General features: G+C 35.2%; 1 protein-coding gene across 1 annotated transcript; it reads left to right on the plus strand.

Moving 5' to 3' along the window:
* Positions 1–17,489: 17,489 nt before the first annotated feature.
* LOC145010622 (protein FAR1-RELATED SEQUENCE 5-like) lies at positions 17,490–20,326 on the plus strand. The gene is made up of 6 exons (XM_078969142.1): positions 17,490–17,646; positions 17,918–18,003; positions 18,569–18,714; positions 18,792–19,050; positions 19,253–19,600; positions 19,922–20,326. Exons 1-6 carry the CDS (start codon positions 17,490–17,492, stop codon positions 20,324–20,326), a joined length of 1,401 nt encoding a protein of 466 aa, XP_078825268.1.
* The last annotated feature ends 1,223 nt before the right edge of the window (positions 20,327–21,549 follow it).

The following is a 21,549-nucleotide window of genomic DNA, read 5'->3' on the forward strand; positions in this document are numbered from 1 at the left end:
GTGTTTGACTTGCGCCAAGATCAAAATAGAACACCAGAAACCCTCAGGACTACTCCAACAACCTGAAATTCCTGAGTGGAAATGGGAGCAGATTTCCATGGACTTCATAACGAAACTGCCCAAAACTCAGGGTGGCCAAGATACTATTTGGGTAATCATCGATAGATTAACCAAGTCCGCTCATTTCCTACCGATCAAGGAAACTGATAAAATGGAAAAGCTATCGAGAATCTACATCCGAGAGATCGTACAACTCCATGGAGTGCCAATGTTTATCATCTCAGATAGAGACAGCAGATTCACGTCTAGATTCTGGCAATCATTGCAAAAATCCATGGGAACAAGATTGGACATGAGTACAGCCTATCACCCCCAAACTGACGGACAAAGCGAAAGAACGATCCAAACCTTGGAAGACATGTTGCGAGCATGTGTAATCGACTTTGGTAAAGCATGGGATGTTCACTTACCTTTGGTTGAGTTCTATTATAACAATAGTTATCATACTAGTATCAATACTTCTCCATTTGAAGCCCTTTACGGCCGTAAGTGCAGATCACATCTGTGCTGGACGGAAGTGGGCGACACACAACTAGAAAAAGGTCTAGTCCCTGATAGCACCCTCACTGGTCCAGAGATCATCAGAGAAACTACTGAAAAGATCGTGCAAATACGAGAACGACTGAAATCCTCGAGGGATAGGCAAAAGAGCTATGCCGACAAAAGACGTAAACCCTTGGAATTTCAGATTGGCGATCGGGTACTACTGAAGGTCTCACCCTGGAAGGGAATGATACGCTTTGGAAAGCATGGGAAGCTAAATCCTGGGTACATTGGACCCTTCGAAATCATTTCAAGGGTTGGTCCAGTAGCCTACAAACTCCGACTTCCAATAGAGCTTAACAAAGTACATCCAGTATTCCACGTATCAAACCTGAAGAAGTGTTTGTCCGGCGAAACACTTGTAATTCCACTCGATGAGATCGAACTAAATGAAAATCTTAACTTTGTGGACGAACCCGTCGAGATCATGGATAGGGAAGTTAAACGAACTAAATAGAGTCGCATTCCAATAGTAAAGGTCCGATAGAATGCTAACAGGGGACCTGAGTTCACGTGCGAACGAGAAGATCAAATGCAACAGAAGTATCCACATCTCTTCCCCAGCCCCTAAGACTCTTCTTTTGTATTAAAATTTCGGGACGAAATTCCCTCTAACGGGGGGATGATGTAACAACCCGTTATTTCAAGTCAGTAAAAATCGAGTCCTGTAACCTCTTTGAGAAAAGAATTAGAATATCATCGAAAAATGAAGTATTCAAAAACTCTATTTGGAGTACACTATGTGGTAGTTATCGTCTTAAGGTTTCCAAACATATAAATAACACAAAAATCCGAGTTATAACGAAGAAGTTATGATCATTCTATGTTTTCCGACAAAAACCGGCAATACGAAGTTGCGTAAAAAGGCAAAGTTTCAATAAAACACTTTCCGACCTCAGGTGTCTAAATGAAAGTCGTAGATATCGTTAAACTACAAACATGCATAAAAAGAACGCTCAAATCGAACATCGTATGAATAAGTTATGAATTTTTAAAGAAATTCCTTAATCACGTCATTTTAACAAATAAATAATAAAAATAATTCCGGAATTTGCCAACGGAATCTAAATGAAAGTTGTAGATCGTAGTCTCACCCTCGCGAGGATATAAAGAACGTCAAAAACGGAGTTCGTATGAAGGAGATATGAATTTTCGAAGTTTGATAAATAATTTATATATAATTTTTATTAAAACTTCGGTATTATCCGAAGGGGAGTCAGCGTCCTCATCCGAGGTACGCGCTGCGTACCCCTGTACGCCTCGCGTACCCGAGGAACTTGGCCTCAAACCGTCCACGTCGCCCTATGCGAGGCACCCAACCCGCCCGTCCGACCTGCCGTCCCATCCGACCCGACAGCCTGAGCCGTCCCATCCGAGGCCGAGGCAGTCAAGGCTTCGGTCACGCATGACGTACACGTACGCGCTGCGTACGAGGCCTCTCAGGCCCCCCTATAAATAGCATGCGAGGGTTCCCGGGAAAATGGCCCATTCTCTCTCCTTTTGCTTGCGTTTTACCTCGTTTTCCGTGCTCACACTACCCCGAAGCCCTAGTCATTTTGTGCAACTCCCGAAGGTCGATTTTACTCCCGAGGAATCCCGAGAATTCCGAGGAAAATCCAATTCCCGAGACGAAACTCTACCCGGTTTTCCATCTTGCTATCTTCAAACTTTCAAGTGAGTTCATACCCCTTTCAAACACACTTTAAATACATTTAAATGCTTTTATACTCTTTTAGGGGGGGATACAAGTAAACATACGGTTATTATCGTGTATTTTATAAAGTTTTACTTCACTTGTTTTATCGAATAAATCACTTGGAACGTATTTCTATTATGGAAAACTCTTGTCATACTTTGTGTGCATTAGACATTATACAAAGTATATAATGATTTCAAAGTACCTTTCATTGTTAAGTCTTTTTGTACATTCTAAAAACTTATGATTTTGCTTTGTCAAACATTGTGAAAAAGGATAAACTTTGCATACAAAACTATCACTTTAATACCGACTTAGTTGAGAATCCATGAGACGTGTATATCTTCAAACGTTACTTTTCTTTATTAGAAAGTAATGCTGCAAGTCCTGTCTATAACCAGAGTCTCCCGTTCGGAGAACATGTCAAATGTGTATAGATCTATACGGGAAGTCATGATCCCGCGCCCTGACTGTTAGCTACAGTCCGTCTTTTGGGGTGACAGTTGTCATAACGCTGCGACGCCTGAAGAACGTCGTTACAGGCATATTATGTTTAGTATGGTTATAAAACTCATCGGATATACAATTATTATGGTATTATGCTTTTATGAACGAGTAGCTATTAAAGCTATTCTTCATCTAACAAATGCGATCTTCGTATAGCTTTATTATATAAAACTATGACACATCTTCTGAACGTCGGTTTCTTGCAATGTTTTGGTCTTAGAGACTGCCATTTATGTTAGGAAAATAAGGGATTTCCCTGGTGCAATTATTTACAACTTATAACACGAACATTCATATGCATTTCATACTTTTATAAGAAAATAAGGGTTTTTCTTGGGAAACACAACAACTCGTATCTCAACCATTAGGGAAAATATGGGATTTTCTGGATTTAATACATTCACTTTCAACAAAACAAATCACAACCCTTTACATTTGAAATGCTGCGTTTTCTGGAAAATATACACCCATTTTGGAATGGCGTCCAATTTTTCTAAACTACTTATGAACTCACCAACTTAATTGTTGACACTTTTTCTTTGAAATAACTTGTATTCTCAGGGAACCGCTAAGCAGGTTTGGGAATCAACTTTTGGGATTAACGCGCTGGCGTTAATTACTTCTTTTGAATGATGTTTATGTATTTATGTTATGAACATGTAATGAATACAATTATGTAAACATCTTGGAAACTTTAATATATATGGTGGTGTGTACTTTCCTTTCTATGAACTGTTATGATACGGAATATGACGTCCTCCGCCCCCGAACGTTTCCGCCGTTCTGGTTTGGGGGTGTGACACATTACCAGAAGGAACAGAAGATTTTGTAGTATGCTGCGACGCATCAAATCTGGGCTTAGGTTGCGTACTTATGCAGCGTGGCAAGGTGATAGCGTATGCATCACGTCATCTAAAAATACACAAAGTGAATTACACAACCCACGATCTAGAGTTCGGAGTTATGGTCTTCGCCTTCAAAATCTGGTGGCACTACCTGTACGGTACAAAGTGCACCATTTTTATGGACCACAAGAGCCTCCAGCATATCCTAAATCAAAAAGATTTGAACATGAGGCAATGAAGATGGGTTGAGTTACTAAACGATTATGAGTGTGAAATCAAGTACCACCCAGGCAAGGCTAACGTGGTAGCTGATGCCTTGAGTAGGAGAGAATACTCAAATCATCGCATGAAAACTCTCTCAATAACCATCCAATCCCACTTAACCTCTCAGATCAGGGCAACCCAGTCGGATGCCATGAAGGAAGAGAACAAAACAAGCAAAGAATTACGTGGAATGGAAAATAATCTCGAAGTGAAAGAGGGGGAACATCCTATTTCATGAACCACATTTGGGTCCCTAAACTTAGGGGATTCAGAGAGGTAGTCATGAATGAGGCCCACAAGACGCGATACTCCATCCATCCGGGTTAAGACAAAATGTACTTGGATATTAAGCAATACTATTGGTGGCCTAACTTGAAGGCAGATATTGCCACCTATGTTAGCGAATGCCTTACTTGCGCTAAAGTAAAGGTGGAATATCAGAAGCCCTCGGGACTATTATAGCAACCAGTAATTCCTGAGTGGAAATGGGAGAGGATTACTCTGGACTTTGTGACCAAGCTACCCATGTCGTCAGATGGATTGGACACCATATTGGTAATAGTCAATAGATTGACGAAATCCGCTCATTTCCTGCCAATAAAAGGACCCTACAAGATGGATAGGATGACGAGGATATACATCAAGGAAATTGTGAGACTCCACGGAGTGCCATTGTCTATCATCTAAGATACAGATAGTAGATTTACTTCGCGTTTTTGGAAATCACTTCAAAAAGCCCTAGCAACACATCTCGACATGAGCACTGCTTATCATCCACAAACGGATGGTCAAAGCGAACGAACCATACAGACACTTGAAGACATGCTTCGCGCATGTGTGATAGACTTTGGGAAGTCATGGGATACCCACTTACCCTTAGTCAGATTCTCATACAACAACAGTTACCGCACGAGCATCAAAGTTGCTCCTTTCGAGGCGTTGTATGGATGTAAATGTAGATCACCATTGTGTTAGGCTGAGGTAGGTGACACCCAGCTAGCGAAAGAACTGACATCAGACAAGACGTTAACGGGACCAAAGATCATACGTGAAAAAATGGAAAAGATAGTTCAAATCAGAGCCCGACTATAAGCATTACGCGACTGAGAGAAGAGCTATGCTGATAAAAGGCGAAAGATCTGAGAGTTTCAAGTCGGGGAGTGGGTGTTGTTAAAAGTCTCTCCCTAGAAAGGGGTTATTCGTTTTGGAAAACGGAGAAAATTGAATTCACGATACATTGGACCTTTCGAGATTCTTGCCCGAATTGGTCCAGTGGCGTACAGACTGCAGCTACCCGGTGAGCTCAACAGTGTACACCCCGTGTTCCATGTTTCCAATCTAAAGAAATGCTTATCCAACGAAACCCTCATCATTCCCCTTGATGAAATAGAAATCAACGAGAATCTCTTGTTCGTTGAGGAACCAATTGAAATCATGGACAGCGAGGTGAAGCGTACAAAGCAAAGTCGCATTCCGATTGTGAAGGTACGGTGGAACGCGATGCGTGGGCCAAAATTCAAATGGGAACACAAAGACCAGATCAAGCAGAAGTACCCTCACCTACTCTCGAAGCGAAGAAGAGCATGGCTAACATCTTCGACAAATCCTGGAAACCCTGCGAACTGAAACATTATACACGAAGCTCTCTAAGTGTGAGTTCTAGCTTCATAGTGTGAACTTTTTGGGTCATGTTTTTAGCCAAGAAAGAATACACGTGGATCCTTCTAAGGTCAAAGCCATCAAAGGATGGGCAGTCACAACAACACCCACAGAAATTCGCCAATTACTGGGTCTCGTAGGCTATTATAGGAGATTCATCCAGAATTTCTCTAAGATAGCCAAACCGCTTACCATTCTTACATAAAAAGATGTGCCCTTTGAATGGACGAACAAGCAAGAAGCTGCATTTCGAACTCTGAAACAAGCACTCTGCAGTGCGCCGGTGCTATCATTACCAAAAGGAGTAGAAGTTTTCGTAGTATACTGCGACGCGTCGAATCAGGGCTTAGGTTGCGTACTTATGCAGCATGGGAAGGTGATAGCTTATGCATCATGTCAGCTAAAAACACACGAAGTGAATTACGCAACCCATGATCTGGAGTTGGGACTGGGGTATTCGCCTTAAAAATCTGGAGGCACTACCTGTACGGTACAAGTGCACCATTTTTACAGACCACAAGAACCTCCAACATATCCTAAATCAAAAAAACTTGAACATGAGGCAACGAAGATGGGTTGAGTTACTAAAAAACTATGAGTGTGAAATCAAGTACCACCCAGGCAAGGCTAACGTGGTAGTTGATGCATTGAGTAGGAGAGAATACTCAAATCATCGCGTGAAAACTCACTCGATAACCATCCAATCCCATTTAACCTCTTAGATCAGGCTAGCCCATTCGGATGCCATGAAGGAAGAGAACAAAACAAGCGAAGCATTACGTGGAATGGAAAAGAATCTCGAAGTGAAAGAGGGCGGAACATACTATTTCATGAACCGCATTTGGGTCCTTAAACTTGGGGGATTCAGAGTGGTAGTCATGAATGAATCCCACAAGACGCGAAACTCCGTCCATCCAGGTTCAGACAAAATGTACTTGGATTTTAAGCAACACTATTGGTGGCCTAAGATGAAGGTAGAGATTACCACCTATGTTAGCAAATGCCTTACTTGCGGTAAAGTAAAGGTGGAATATCAGAAGCCCTAGCGACTATTACAACAGCCAGTAAATCCCGAGTGGAAATGGTAGAGGATTACTCTAGACTTTATGACCAAGCTACCCATATCATCAGATGGATTGGACACCATATGGGTAATAGTCGACAGATTGACGAAATCTGCTCATTTCCTGCTAATGAAAGAATCCTACAAGATGGAGAGGTTGACGAGGATATATATCCAGGAAATTGTGAGACTCCACAGAGTGCCAATGTCTATCATCTCAGATAGAGATAGTTGATTCACATCGCATTTTAGGCAATCACTTCAAAAAGCTCTAGGAACACATCTCCACATGAGCACTTCTTATCATCCACAAACGAATGGTCAAAGCGAACGAACCATACAAACACTTGATGACATGCTTCGCGCATGTGTGATAGACTTTGGGAAGTCATGGGATACCCAGTTACCGTTAGTCGAATTCTCATACAACAACAGTTACCACACGAGCATCAAAGTTGCTCCTTTCGCGACGCTGAATAGACATAAATGTAGATCACCGTTGTGTTGGGCTGAGGTAGGTGACACCCAACTAGCGAAAGAATTGACATCAGACAAGACGTTAACAGGACCATAGATCATACATGAAACAACATAAAAGATAGTTCAAATCAGAGTCCGACTACAAGCATCACGCGACCGATAGAAGAGTTGCGCTAATAAAAGGCGAAATCCCTTAGAGTTTCAAGTCAGGGAGCGGGTGTTGTTAAAAGTCTCTCCCTGGAAAGGGGTTATTCGTTTTGGAAAACAGGGAAAATTGAATCCACGATACATTGGACCTTTCCATATTCTTGCCCGAATTGGTCCAGTGGCGTACAGACTGCAGCTACCCGCTGAGCTCAGCAGTGTACACCACGTGTTCCATGTTTCCAATCTAAAGAAGTGCTTATCCGATGAAACCCTCGTCATTCCCCTTGATGAAATAGAAATCAACGAGAATCTCCTGTTTGTTGAGGAACCAGTCGAAATCATGGACAGGGAGGTGAAGCGTACATAGCAAAGTCACATTCCGATTGTGAAGGTACGGTGGTACGCGATGTGTGGGCTAGAATTCACATGTGAATGCGACGACCAGATGAAGTAGAAGAACCCTCACCTATTCTCACATTCTCCAATCTAGCTTTCAAAAGAACTTCTTTCAAAAGAATTTTGGAACAAAATTCCTTGTAAGGGGGGGATGATGTCACAACTAGAAATTTTGATGCCTTGAAAACATTAAACAATTATACCAACTATAAAACAACAATGTGAAAGCAGGTATGATGCTTATGCAATAACAACAAAACTTCAATCAAACACTTCATACAAGAACTGCAAATAGTCAACAAAGACTTGGAAACCCTAGAAATCCTGGTTAAGTCCATTTTGGACTAGGATTTCCTTATTGGGCCCAATGGGCCAATAAGCTTTCAATTTAACTATCTTGGTCTTAGAACTCTTAAATGGGCTCTAAATGGACCCGCTTCCTTTTATTTTAATATTTTTGGGCCATACAGGGCCTAGAATGAAATAAAAACCTTTATTAGGCCTTATTGGGTCACAACCAATTTAACTTAGCCCTAATAGGTGATAAAAATCATTCTTTGATTTATGTTGGACCAAACATCATCTAATTAAGTCATGATATGGGCTTAAGCATACATGGCCTAATTATTTTTCCTTCCCCTCTCCATTCTCAGCCCAAATCACAAAAGAAAGGAAGGAGTTGACTTTAGGATAGCCACCTCACCATTATCTCTTGGATTTCCATGCATTCATCTCATATTTCCATGCAACTATCCCATCAAAGATCTCTTTCTTCCCCTCTCTTCTTCTCTCGGTCGAACACAACACAAACAGACACACAATTCACTTAAACTCTCTAAAGGAAACTCTCTCCACTCTCCACCAAATTTTTGAGATTTAGGAAGATTTCAATGAGATTATTCCACAGATACAACATCTAAGAAGCCTCTAAATTAGAGATCTTCCAAGAAGACTTGCTAGAATCGAAACTTTCTTCATTTCCCTCTTCAAAACCGAAACCACAACTCAAGGTGAGTTTCATACCCCTCTCTTTTAGGTTTTTATGTGTTTTATGGGGGAGAATACAAGCAAATGTGTAGATCTATGTGTATGTGTATGTCATGTGTTATTTTATGCATGTATGTGTGTTTTTTTATGTGTTTTTATAATGAACATGTAACCAAAAAGGGGTGATCCTCGAGATCTATGACATGAGAAAGGAAACAAACATGATCTAATTTATTTTACACTAGACAAGTCAAGAATTATAACATATAAGATTATGATGAACATATTTCCAACATAAAACCCATCTTTGGGCTTAGATTGTCAAAAATACAAAACTTTGGTTAAAAATTGCCAAGTCACGGTTTCTTAAGGGCCAAAAGAGTCAAAATAGTTTCCATAATTTTTTTCTGAATATTAAAATTTTCAAAGGACTTCAAATGTAAAATTTTAGCTTAATGGGCTAATTTTGGGCCTTTTAGCCCAATAAGCCCAAAATAGCGAAAAATGACAACTAAAGGGGCTGAAATGAAACTTTCTTCAAAACAAGGGATAAAAAGGGTTATAAAACTATTTCAAGGGTCAAATATGCTTTTTATTTCCAAAAAGGATAAAAAAATTTAAAGCTTTTGAATTTCGGGCCAAAACTATAAAAATTGTGAAAAGTTGGGTTTTAACCGAAAATTACTATTCTAAAAGGACTAAAACAGTTAACAAAATAAAATTTTGAGTTAAAGCCATCATTTCAACAAATTTATGATACAAAGGTGTCAAGAAAATGTTTTAAGGGCTAAAAATGTCTTTTCTTTTATATAAAGGACTAAATTTGTTATTTTTATAAAAAGAAAGGTGTGAAAAGGGTCAAACTTCTACTTTTAAACAAATTGTTTCATTGAGTCAAAATACAAAGACCACGACTGCCGAAAAATCAAAAGACGAATACACGTTTAACTCCAAATATCGTTACAAACGAATCGATCGGTCTCGAATCGATACGATTACAACAACCGTAAAAATCGAACCCTCCGAAAGATATGCGAAACCTAAGATGAGTAATTATTCAAACTTTGTGCTTAGAAGGTTCAAATCATGCTTGTTGGACCTTGCAAGTCCATTAACATGATCTTTGGGCCCAAAGGGATTATGCTTATATGTTACTGGGCCTCCTATGACCCAATTCCATATAAAAGGACTTTCAATAGCTTTTATGTGCTATTGGGCCCTAGTGGCCCATTAGTATTGCTAGTAAGGTCAAAGTAATCAAATACGAGTTGGACCATCGTGTCTTTTGCATCCCCGACGGCCTCAAGTAAAGTCACGGAAGTAGCAGGATTTGTACTCCTCTTTTCCTTGTTTGCTAGGCTTATGAGTAATCACTGTAAACAGATTCAAGGCGATAATCGAGAGTAATCAAGGTGGTTGGATTAAGTGTGTTATAATGGGCGAAGCCTTTAAGGACCGTTCGTAAACTATAGTTATAAACTAGTCATTACTAATGCATGATTATAACAACTCACAAACCTTAATTAATCCAACACCGCCCGAGTAATCAAGGAAGAGTAATCAAAATCATTCATTGTGGCGGTATAACAATTTGGGAAATCACTATATTTTATGTATTTGGAAAACATCGGGTTTTCCGAGGAAGTTCAACATTTTCACTTAGACGATTAGTACTAAAGTTCTTCAATTATACATGTTTTGAATTCATCATGCATATGGTACGGATCTTTACACAATTTTTAAAACAATGGTCTTTTTAGAAAACATTGGATTTTCTGGGTTTACAAACTACACAAATCATTTTAACACAACATACTTATGAACTCACAAACATTTCATATGTTGACCGTTTTTCAAAATAACTTGTATTCTAAGGTAACAGGTAAGCCGAGGAATAAGTACCGAGTATGTTAGGGTGTTTTGTTTATGATATCTATCAAACAATTTATGTATGGATATGTAATGTTAAAACAATGTACTTGATGTGATCAATTCCAGTTGTAATATATTGATGCCTGGTGATGTTTATGTTATGACTCATGTATATTCACTGTGATGATATTCAATTTAAGTCATGCGAGCCCTCGGACGTTTCCACCATCTAGTTCGGGGGTGTGACAGTCATCGTCAATATAGAAACATAAGCATAAATAGAACTTACATTCGTTATCACTAGTGATTTATATGTCCTTCATCTCACAGGGTAGTGTGACTTCATAACAACACCTATGATATAAATAAACTGAGTGGGTCAGGTTGGGAAACTTGGTGAGTACATAGGGTTTTTAGCCCACAATAATATAATTATTATGTTTAAAGAATTAAGCAATCAACCTAATTACCCATCCCTATTATCTTCTTTATTCTTAAGGATCTACCCTAAGAATCAACTATTCCTCGTTCATTTATTCCTATGGATCATCCTAAGGAATCGGTATGAAGTCCATCGTTGCCACGGTTTACACAACAGACACTAAGTCTTCATAGTTGCCAAGGGTTAGGCAACAAGTCTGCATGATCGCCAAGGTTTACACAACGGGCACTAAGTCTACATAGTTGCCAGGGTTTAGGCATCAATTCTGCATGACCGCCAAGCTTTAGGCACCAAGTCTGCATGGTTGCCAAGGCTTAGAGTACATCGGGTGATCACATCGTTCACAACACCTACAGGTTGCAAGCCTGCTAGTGTTCCACTGGACTGTTTAGAATAGTCCGTGGTTGTCATCCATATTCTGCTGAATGACGGGGGTATCATTTGGGAAAAGGCTTCTCACATCGTCCACCTTTCACCTTCACCTCGTGGTCTATAACACCTTTCAACTCATTATCAAACTCATATTCCATCTATTACATCTACCCATGTTTTACCCCAACATTATTGTAGATATAAAATACATATATATAGTTTAAATCATTTAAAACATGTACAAAATCATTCATCCAACATAGACAGCACTTATTAAAATAATATGCACACATAGCACGTAATTTATATAAAATACTTCATATCTATGTGTAAGATGAAGGTAACTATGCACTCACCTGAGAAGGTGGTGATTCGGTACTCGGACAGCGCCTCGTTTACTTCAAAATAATTTACTTTGACGAAACCTAGTATTATTACCACTAGATTTTAGTCTAAAATTAGTGTGACTAATTATTAGTCTTATTATTATTATTATATAAGCGTTTAAACAATACTTATATAAGTCATAATAATAGGTCAAATATTTATTATAAGTTCATAATAACAATATTAATTTTAAATGTAAGCTATATTAAAATAGGGAAATTATAACTTACTTACAAGGGGATTTTAGCTAGGAGTCGGGCTCTGGATGGGCAGACCTTCGTCGCTGAATCTTTCTAAAAAATATTTGTACAGTGCTTCAGCGCTCACCTTATTATACTAAAAACTACAGAAAGAAAAGTCGAATCACGAGGGACCAAAATGCTTGGGGGATAAGGAGAGAAAGACTCTTGAATCAAGAGAACGGTGCAAGAAATATGAGAACCCAAGCCTCTTATTTATAGTAATTGAATTTACAAAAACCATCCTCCATAATTACTTAATTACCTTTTAGTTATATAAACAACTAAACACTCCTCTATAATACTATTTTAAATGGATTTAATGATATTTGAACAAAACTAATGTCGAAACAACTCAACATTATTCTTATAATGACCGCATCGTTGATACCTTTCTAATGATATATACATATGTATATATATATATATATATATATATATATATATATATATATATATATATATATATATATATATATGTGTGTGTGTGTACGTATATATGATTTATACTTTATTTTAATACGTAAATATGCAATTATAATTTGTAACTCGTTCATAAGAACTCCATTTTTGATGCTCTTTATATTCATGCGTAGGTGGAGACGTACTCTACAACTTTTATTTAGACTCCGTCGGCTAATTACTTTATTTTTAAAGTTATATTTTTAACATGCCGGGATAGGATTGGTCAGTTAAAATCTCATAACTTCTTCATTCGATGTCCATTTCCGTCTGTCTTTTTATCGTTACGGTACTAATAACGACATCTTCGATTCTCGTTTAGGTTGTGTCGGCTAAAAACCGTTCGATCTAATACTCGAACTTTGGGTTGTACACCGCTAAGCCGAAACTTCGAAAAATCATAACTTCCTCATAAGGAGTCAGATTTGGGCGTTCTTTTTATGGACGCTCTCAGGTTAACATATTCGATGACTTTCATTTAGATTACTAAGGCTAAAAAAAGCTCAGTCATAGATTCACTATTTACGTCTTCACGGTGTCGTGCCGGTTCCTTTGCTAAACTTCGACGGGTCATAACTTCTTCATTATAACTCGTATTTCGGCACTCTTTATATGTACGGAACCCTTGAGACATATTCTACAACTTGGTTAAGATTATTTATTATAAATAATCTTTTGTCGAAAAGTCGTTTTCGACCCCTATTATCTCTAAATTGACTAGACCGGATCTTCAGGCGTTACAATAACTAATATTGTTATATGGTAGCATATATTGGCTAAAAAAATAACATCATCAAACAACTTCAATTTGAAGCTATGAGTATGGATGAGATAATGAGTTGTGTGGGACCGTATGTTTGAACAATACAAACAATATGAAGACATTTTTGATTTCTTATTTGTTACATCATGTGTTGAAATAATAGCATAAGTTTTGTATAATATTGTGCATAATGTAGTATGTAAAACTTATGTATGTGTTAAGAACTTACAGTGACCACGAAGAGTATTTTAGACACTTTCCTTGTAGACGTAAAGCTTTGTGTAATTTAGACAATTGCATCAACAAAGAAGTTTTTTAAAACTAAAGCTTTTTTAAATTTTATTTGTGTTCGACCATGTCTCAATAGAGATTAACCACCTTGTCTTGAACACTTGCTTGTAACACGTTCCTTGATTAAAAACTTTATTTGTGTTCCGATGGTCGACCATGTCTCAACCGATCAACCATTATTAATTAAGGAACCAAAGAACCAATCAACTATTATTAATCAAGGAACCAAGGAACCATTATTAATCGAGAAACTATTATTAATCCATTCCATTGGCCGTTGATCATTATGATTTCGATGCTCAAGATTGGTTTATTGGTTCCTTGTTAATAATAATGCTTTATTGAGCCTCACCCTATATATATATATATATATATATATATATATATATATATATATATATATAGAGAGAGAGAGAGAGAGAGAGAGAGTGAGACAGACAGAGAGTAAGAGAGAGAGAGAGAGGAAGGATCATTTGAGAACTCAAAGTTTCTCGAGAACCCGAGAACCAAACGAAGGCCGTTAGATCAAAATAATTGAAGGTCAGGACGATCTATGACATTTTTGTAAATAAGTAGGGGAAAAAAGAGACGGAAGCATCTTATTTCACAATAATTGGGGGCATTTTAGAGATAACCTAATGTCAAGCCCTTCCCCTTCCCCTGTTCTCTCTCTATCTCATCATCTAGCCTCTCTCCTACCTTCATCCCACCTCCGGCCACTAACACTCCCTAATGTCCAACTCGTCAATGATGAATCGAAGAAACAACAAAACGACAATGTGATATGGATCGACAGATCGATTATATTCCCTTCATGTCATCTCAATCGTCCAACAAATGTCCATTTTAAGCTGATGATCCATATCCTACCTAACCCAATCTATGATAGAGTCAAATACATGTTTTAGACCGCACTTGCTAAATGCTAAATAATAAAAGTACATTTGTCTTCTAAAAAAGGCACTTTCAAGTTCATCTTTTGTCGCATCATTGGATGCACGACCGAGAATTATCCCTTTTCCCCTCAATCTTTCCACTCGTTAATTTGATTCTCTCGTTCCTTAGTATGAAAACAACAAATTGACACACATAATCAATACTGAAATTAGGGCTCGGAACAAAATCCGCATTCGGAAGGAAGATTTGTAGCCAGTAATAGCTATATTTGTATTATTATTGGAGTGTGTATGTTTACTTTAAAGTGAAGTTAGTGAAAATTGATTCGATGTATGATAATTTTTTCAGATCTTATGATTTTGTATAGATGAATTCGAAGGAGGTTAGTTTTAGGAAAAACTGAAATGTTATTGTAGAGAAGGGAAGTTCTTGTTGGTTTAGATCTAATTAAAGTTGCTGATCATAATAGTGACCATGGATTATGAGCTGCTCATCGTAGTCGGAGGGCTGGATGGATGAGATTGTTGTTCTGGTTATTCTCACTTGCTGCTCTCTTCTCCATCTAAATTGAAGAAAATAAGGAAATATTGACACGCAGACATGAAAACGCTTTGAAATTTGTAGCATTTTTTATTTTTTATATTTAATTTTGTATCGAATAAAATACTAGTGATATTACATTTATAGATTAATTAATAAATATGAAATTTGTTGTGATTTTCTTACGAATATTATAGTATAAGAAATATAAATATGTGCATTTGAAAAAATATGCACATATGCACCAAAAAATTTACTTTTCCTTTAAAAAATGCACTTTTTTTAAAAAAAATTGCAGTTTTTTTTTAATACAGTTTTTCTGAAAAGAAAAATGTAACTTTAAAAAAAAAACTAAAACTTGCAGTTTTTTTGAAAAAATTGCAGTCTTTTTATTTAGAAATGCATTTTTTTTAAAATGCAGTTTTTTTGAAAAAAATGCAGTTTTTTTTTCAAATATTTTTTTCAGGTGTTTTTTTTTTTTGTTTTGTTTTCTAAAAATTCATGTTTTCTATAACAATTTCAAAAAAAGTTTGCATTTTAAAAAAAATATGAAAAATACTATTTCCAAAAAAAATATGAAAATTTTATTTATAATGAAAATTTTTAGACATTTATATTAATATATGTTAAATAACACCAAAAACAATTAAGCATTAAAGAGATTGGTAAGATAACGATCATGTCCTTAATGAATTACTTTTGATCCAACACTCCACTTTTAGTTCTCGGATTCTCCAAAAACTATAAGTTGCCAACCGATGTCACCCCTATATATATATATATAAATTGAATTAGTTGATATGGTATTACCGTAATAGTGAAACTTTATATCACTATCGTACCATGATTATACAGTTGGCATGATACTACCAACAAAACGTGTTGGTTACCAAACATATTGGTTACCAATATTCTTGGTTCAGTTGGTAACATGTTGATTGACTTTTCGTTATTTTTATTGCCAGCTCTAGGATTAGGTTGTCTTCATTTTATTTTCTTCTTGGTAAATGAGACATACACACAAAAAAAGAAAATGAAATAAATAAGTAAAAACTTTGTATTCACATTTCTTTCTCCTCTCACTATGTGATATGACAAAAAAAACATTTTTTATTGTTGTTATTACCTTCTAAAACAAACACACACACACACACACATATATATATATATATATATATATATATATATATATATATAGTTAGTTAGTTAGGTTCAATTGTTTCCAACAAGTATTGTGTGCATGTGTGCACCAATCACAATTAGCAATTTATTTATTATTTATTTGAATATGTAAGGGTAATCATGTAATCTTTCATTTTAATGCTTTATTTAGTCTGATTTTTTATCCCTTTATATTAGGCAATGATTTATGATTCCTGTTTTATTTATCATCTTCATATTTAATACCGATTGAAACGTATTCCACACACAGGCACACAATAACAATTGTCGACTACCAATTGTTGATTCCAAATTCCGTATTTCACACAAATAACAATTGTCGACTACCAAATCTGCTTATTCTTTGAATCGATGGAGTATCAATCTGGAAGTCGCAAGCAATTATTTTATTTTATTCTTTGAATTTTTTTTCTAATGTTTTGTCATATGCATATGTATCAACTCTTTTAATCTTTTAGGATAATGATGATCAGAATACCCTTAAGGATCTGGGTGATGTCAAGGATCCGAACAATCGTGTGAATTCTGATGTGAATGCTAGAAGAAGATGTAAAATATGCTTTGGATTTGGTCATGACAGCAGGAACTAAAAGAAATTCATCAGCATTGGATGATTTTAGATATTATTATGTTTGATTTGATTAAATATTATGTTTTTGATGAACTACATGGTATTATTTCAGTAAAATTTGTTTGATGAATTTTACTTTGTCTAACTTATATATTTAAGTTATTACATTCTTTTTTCTTTTTCTGATATATGTTTGTTTAGAGAATTAGAATTATCCATGGCTAAATTCATACACAGTTACATATATCTCATTCCGACAGAATATATAAAAAAAAAAAAAAAAAAAAACTTCTTCAATACATTTCAGAAAATATCTTTCACGGTTCATAAAATCAAAACACATAATGTCAACAATAAATTGTGTAAACAATGAGAATACAACGATTTTAACTTAAACATTTTCAAAATTCAAGTCTTTTAGTCATCCATGTTGATATAACATTCTAGTGGAATTATTTGAAAATATCACATATTAAAGACTTTTATTAGCCATTTATACATATTATTCTAATAGAATAATATACAGACATTACGCTATGTAGAGTTTTATAATCCATGTTTACATATTCTAATGGAATTATGTACTAGATAAATTGTTTTGCATATTCTTTGTTAAGATAAAAAATATTGTTTAGTAATTAATATAGTAAGATATGAATATTTTTTATCTTTAGTATGTTTTAAAACATAATCAAATCGGAATCATTATTTATTTATCAAATGATCCCTAGGATCAAGCCTTTTAATTTGCATAGTATCCGTGTTTATCCCTATTTTTTTTCTATGTCAGTTTATCGTACTTTATTTTTTCTTATTCCATAGCTATGGGCGATGAAGTACCAGATGTCAATACTCATATTTATCAGGAACAATATTTTGCTTGTGATGATGAAGATGGAACTGGAGATTTCGATTTTCCTGATAATGATACATTAAATGATGGCGGGTTTGAAATAGGAGAAAGCAGTAATCCTAATCTAGGTAAGGTTTTGAATCTTTTATTTAATTTCTCATTGTCTATCAGGGTTTATACTTTTTGAAACATGTTTAACATTAAATGTTAATGTGTTTTCATTGATTAAACATACAGGGGACGCAAATCATGCAGAAGACGAAAATCATTTGGTTGATGAAGATATATAGGTTAATATTGATTTCACTAAAGTTACTAAATTCATTTCAGGATATTGAAATTACTACATACTATTTTAATTCTGTCAGAATAATTATTTTATTCATGTTTTTTAAACAGGACAACCACATGATACACATGATTACGTTTCACCTGGTGGCACATTGTATTGGACCCCAATTGTTTTAGACGATATCAAACCAAAAGTAACATAAAAATTTGATTCATATGACAAAGCTCTAGCAAATTACAGAAACTATGCATTAGAATGTGGCTTTAATGTCAGGTTTGGAAGAGTCAAAAAAACAAAAAACGAGATAATTACATGTAGACATTTGGTATGCAATCGGGAAGGTAATCCAAATACTAGTAAAGTAGATACTCTAGACATTCAGCATAATAAAATGCAAAGAAGGAAAGATTTATTTAGGAGGAATTGTAAAGCGAAAGTTGTTTTAGATATAATTCCAGGTACTCTTAAATATGTCGTGAGTGATTTTGTCGAACAACACAATCACAAGCTGTTTAGCAACGACAATATGTATTTATCTCGTTCAAAGAGAAAACTTGATTATTCCTAGGAAATTTTCATTCATAATATGTCAACAAAAAATATTGGTCCTGTAAAAGCACATAGACTGTACAATGCTCTCCAGGTCGGTCCTGCGGTTCGAGGTGGATTGGTTTCTGATTTCAAGAATGCTAGGAGAAATCTGAATTGTTACATAGGTGGGAGGGACGCGAAATTCCTTGTTGACAGATGAATGACAGGAAGAAAATGTCCCATCGTTTACTTTTGAGTATAAAGTCTTGAACAAAAGATTGAATGCTCTATTATGGGCTGATGAAACAACAAAGTATAACTACAATTCCTTCGGAGACGTTGTATCACTCGATGCCACACTTAGCATGAATAAGTATTTCTATTCTTTAATACTTTTACAAATAGATTTGTTTTTTTTTCAGATATGTAAAATAATATTTTTTTTAATAGGTATGATATGGTTTTTGTTCCGTTCACTGGCATTGATAACCACAAAAAATGTGTAACATTTGGTGCTGGACTTTTAAGTAAAGAAGATGGAGTTTCTTATGAATGGTTGCTTAGAGATTTTTTGAGAGCTTTTAGAAAACAACCTCAATTGGTTAAATCTGACCAAGATCCAACTTTGAAAAAAGCTATTAATACCGTTTTCCCGTCCGCACATCATAGGTTATGTATGTGGCATATTACTAAGAAGTTTCCAAATAAGGTATGCACATAAAGACTATTATCCTTACTTTGTTGTCATGGATATATTACGATTTACCTCAATTCTAACAGAATCAATTTCTGTACAAGATACTTTACTCATTCTCGTTACATATACATTTATACAAATTTTATCAATTGAAGATGCAGCCACCAATCAAAAATTTCGCAAGCATTTTCACTCTATAATTTGGAATTCTAAGCTGGAACCACATGACTTCGAAAATTTATGGTACACGATGTTACAGGAGTTTAAAATTACAGATAACAGTTGGATGAATCTCATGTATGGGTTGCGAAGATATTGGATTGCTGCATTTTTTAAGCACATTCCAATGTCTGGTCTTATGCGAACTACATCACCGTCTGAAAGTCAGAATTGGTCATTCCAAACAACTACATTAACCGGTTCTTATCTTATCATGTTTATGATGACATTTGATTCAGTCATGGAACGACAAATACATAATCAAATTCTCAATGATTTTAATACTGTCACAGCTTTTCCTAAATTCATTACCTGTAGTCCGAATGAACCTCATGCTTCAAAGGTATATACATGCAAGATTTTTTATCAAGTTCAGAAGGAGATATCAAGAGCAGAAGATAATTGTTTCCAAAAAAATGTGATTTCTTCCAACGGTGTGGAAACAATTATCGTTTTGGAGAAAAAAACAACATAACCACTACGCAACCAACTGATGTCGATGTTGACGAAAAAGACGAGGAATACAATTACGATTGTCTTATAAGAGATACTGAATACACAGTACATCTTTCTTTTTCACAAAAATAGTACATTTTATCCTTTGATTTTAATTTCTAAATACCTACAACTAAAAACTTATCCTTACTCATCTTACATTGTACAGGTCACACACTCAACAAAAGACGGTTCATTCAAATGTACTTGTATGCATTTTGAACATGTCGGGATCTTATGTAGACACATATTCTGTGTGTTTAAGTACTATGACATCGAACAACTTCCTGAAAAGTACATTCTAAAACGTTGGCGCAGGGAGGTTATTCCAACAAAATTACTTAGAAGACGGTTCACTAAATCTTTTGACGATTCTAATTCCGACATGACTGCAATTAATATCCTCAACACAGTTGACTGTTGTGTTTCTTTTCTTTGTCATGATGCAACTAAATTGAAGTTATACATTGACGAGCATAATAAGTTGAAAAAATTTTTGTTGATGATTGTCCAAATCATGAAGTACCGACCATATAGAACATTTCAACAAGCTTCAAGGCGTGGTAGTTCCTGATGTAGTATTTGATGTTAATGATATTCAGAATCCTTCAGATATTCGGAAAAAAAAGATGTGGAAGTCGTGGGAACAGATTAAAATCTAAAAAAGAAATGATTGAAAAAGAAATCTCGAAACCGAAGAGAACGTGTGCTATATGTAAACAAATGGCTCATCATGACAAAAGAAATTGTCCTTCAAAGAACGTCCCGCCATAGTTCTTTGTTTGTTAGTTTTTCAGTTTTATTAAAATCACATTTTCATTTTACATTGGTCATTCACAGTCAATGTTATCTTTTATGTCTTTGAATAAAGTTTTCACTTTGACTGTTAGTGACCATGCCCTTCTAATTACACATATTCATTCCAATACAATTTTATACTAAGTTTTTCAGAATTACACATTTATACACACATATTTACTTAAACATGGATACATTATACGTAAAAGCACATTTTCCATATACATCCCATTAATAAATCATAAATTATTACAAAATACTCTATTATAATCATAATTGTAAATCAATTCTATCAACATCAAAAAATTATAAACCACAACCTAGTCACAAAGTATTCACTTTCACTATTAGTAAACATGCCCCGATCATTAAATATACTTATGTTTATGTTTTTTTTATTTCTTAAAAATAAAAATATTCCGAAATAGAAATATTTAGTAAACTAATTCTTTTCATACCTTTAATTATTTGTTACAACTTTTTCCATTTTTTTTTCAAATTCATTTTCATGTTAACTAGATGTTTTATTGCTTAATGAAGTATAAACATACTAAATACTAATTAAACATATTAATTCCAAAACACTTTTATACTGATTTTTACAGAAGCACACATTTTCACACACATTTATTTTCAACAAGAAACCTTTATACCAAAAGTTATATTCCCCATATAAAGCCCATTATCAGAAAATGAAATATTACAAAATATTCTAATCGAATAATAACATTAAAACCATTCTACCAGCATAAAAAAAAATACTACCCCCATACCTAGTCATAATTTTTTTTTCTCAATTTAATTCTGCATTTTATTTTTCCAAATAGCCCACCAAAAAACTAACATTCACCTAATGATACTTCTACCAGAATGGGTTATTCAAAATTAAGAACATAATCACTCATGACAGCATACAATGCATCAACACAACCTTTAACCCAAAACGAACATTCCATTAGAACATATAATCTAACATATAGATACCAAATGTTCAAACCT

The sequence above is a fragment of the Lactuca saligna genome, chromosome 8, assembly GCF_052625555.1.
Source record: "Lactuca saligna cultivar CGN05327 chromosome 8, ASM5262555v1, whole genome shotgun sequence".
Lineage (NCBI taxonomy): Eukaryota > Viridiplantae > Streptophyta > Magnoliopsida > Asterales > Asteraceae > Lactuca > Lactuca saligna.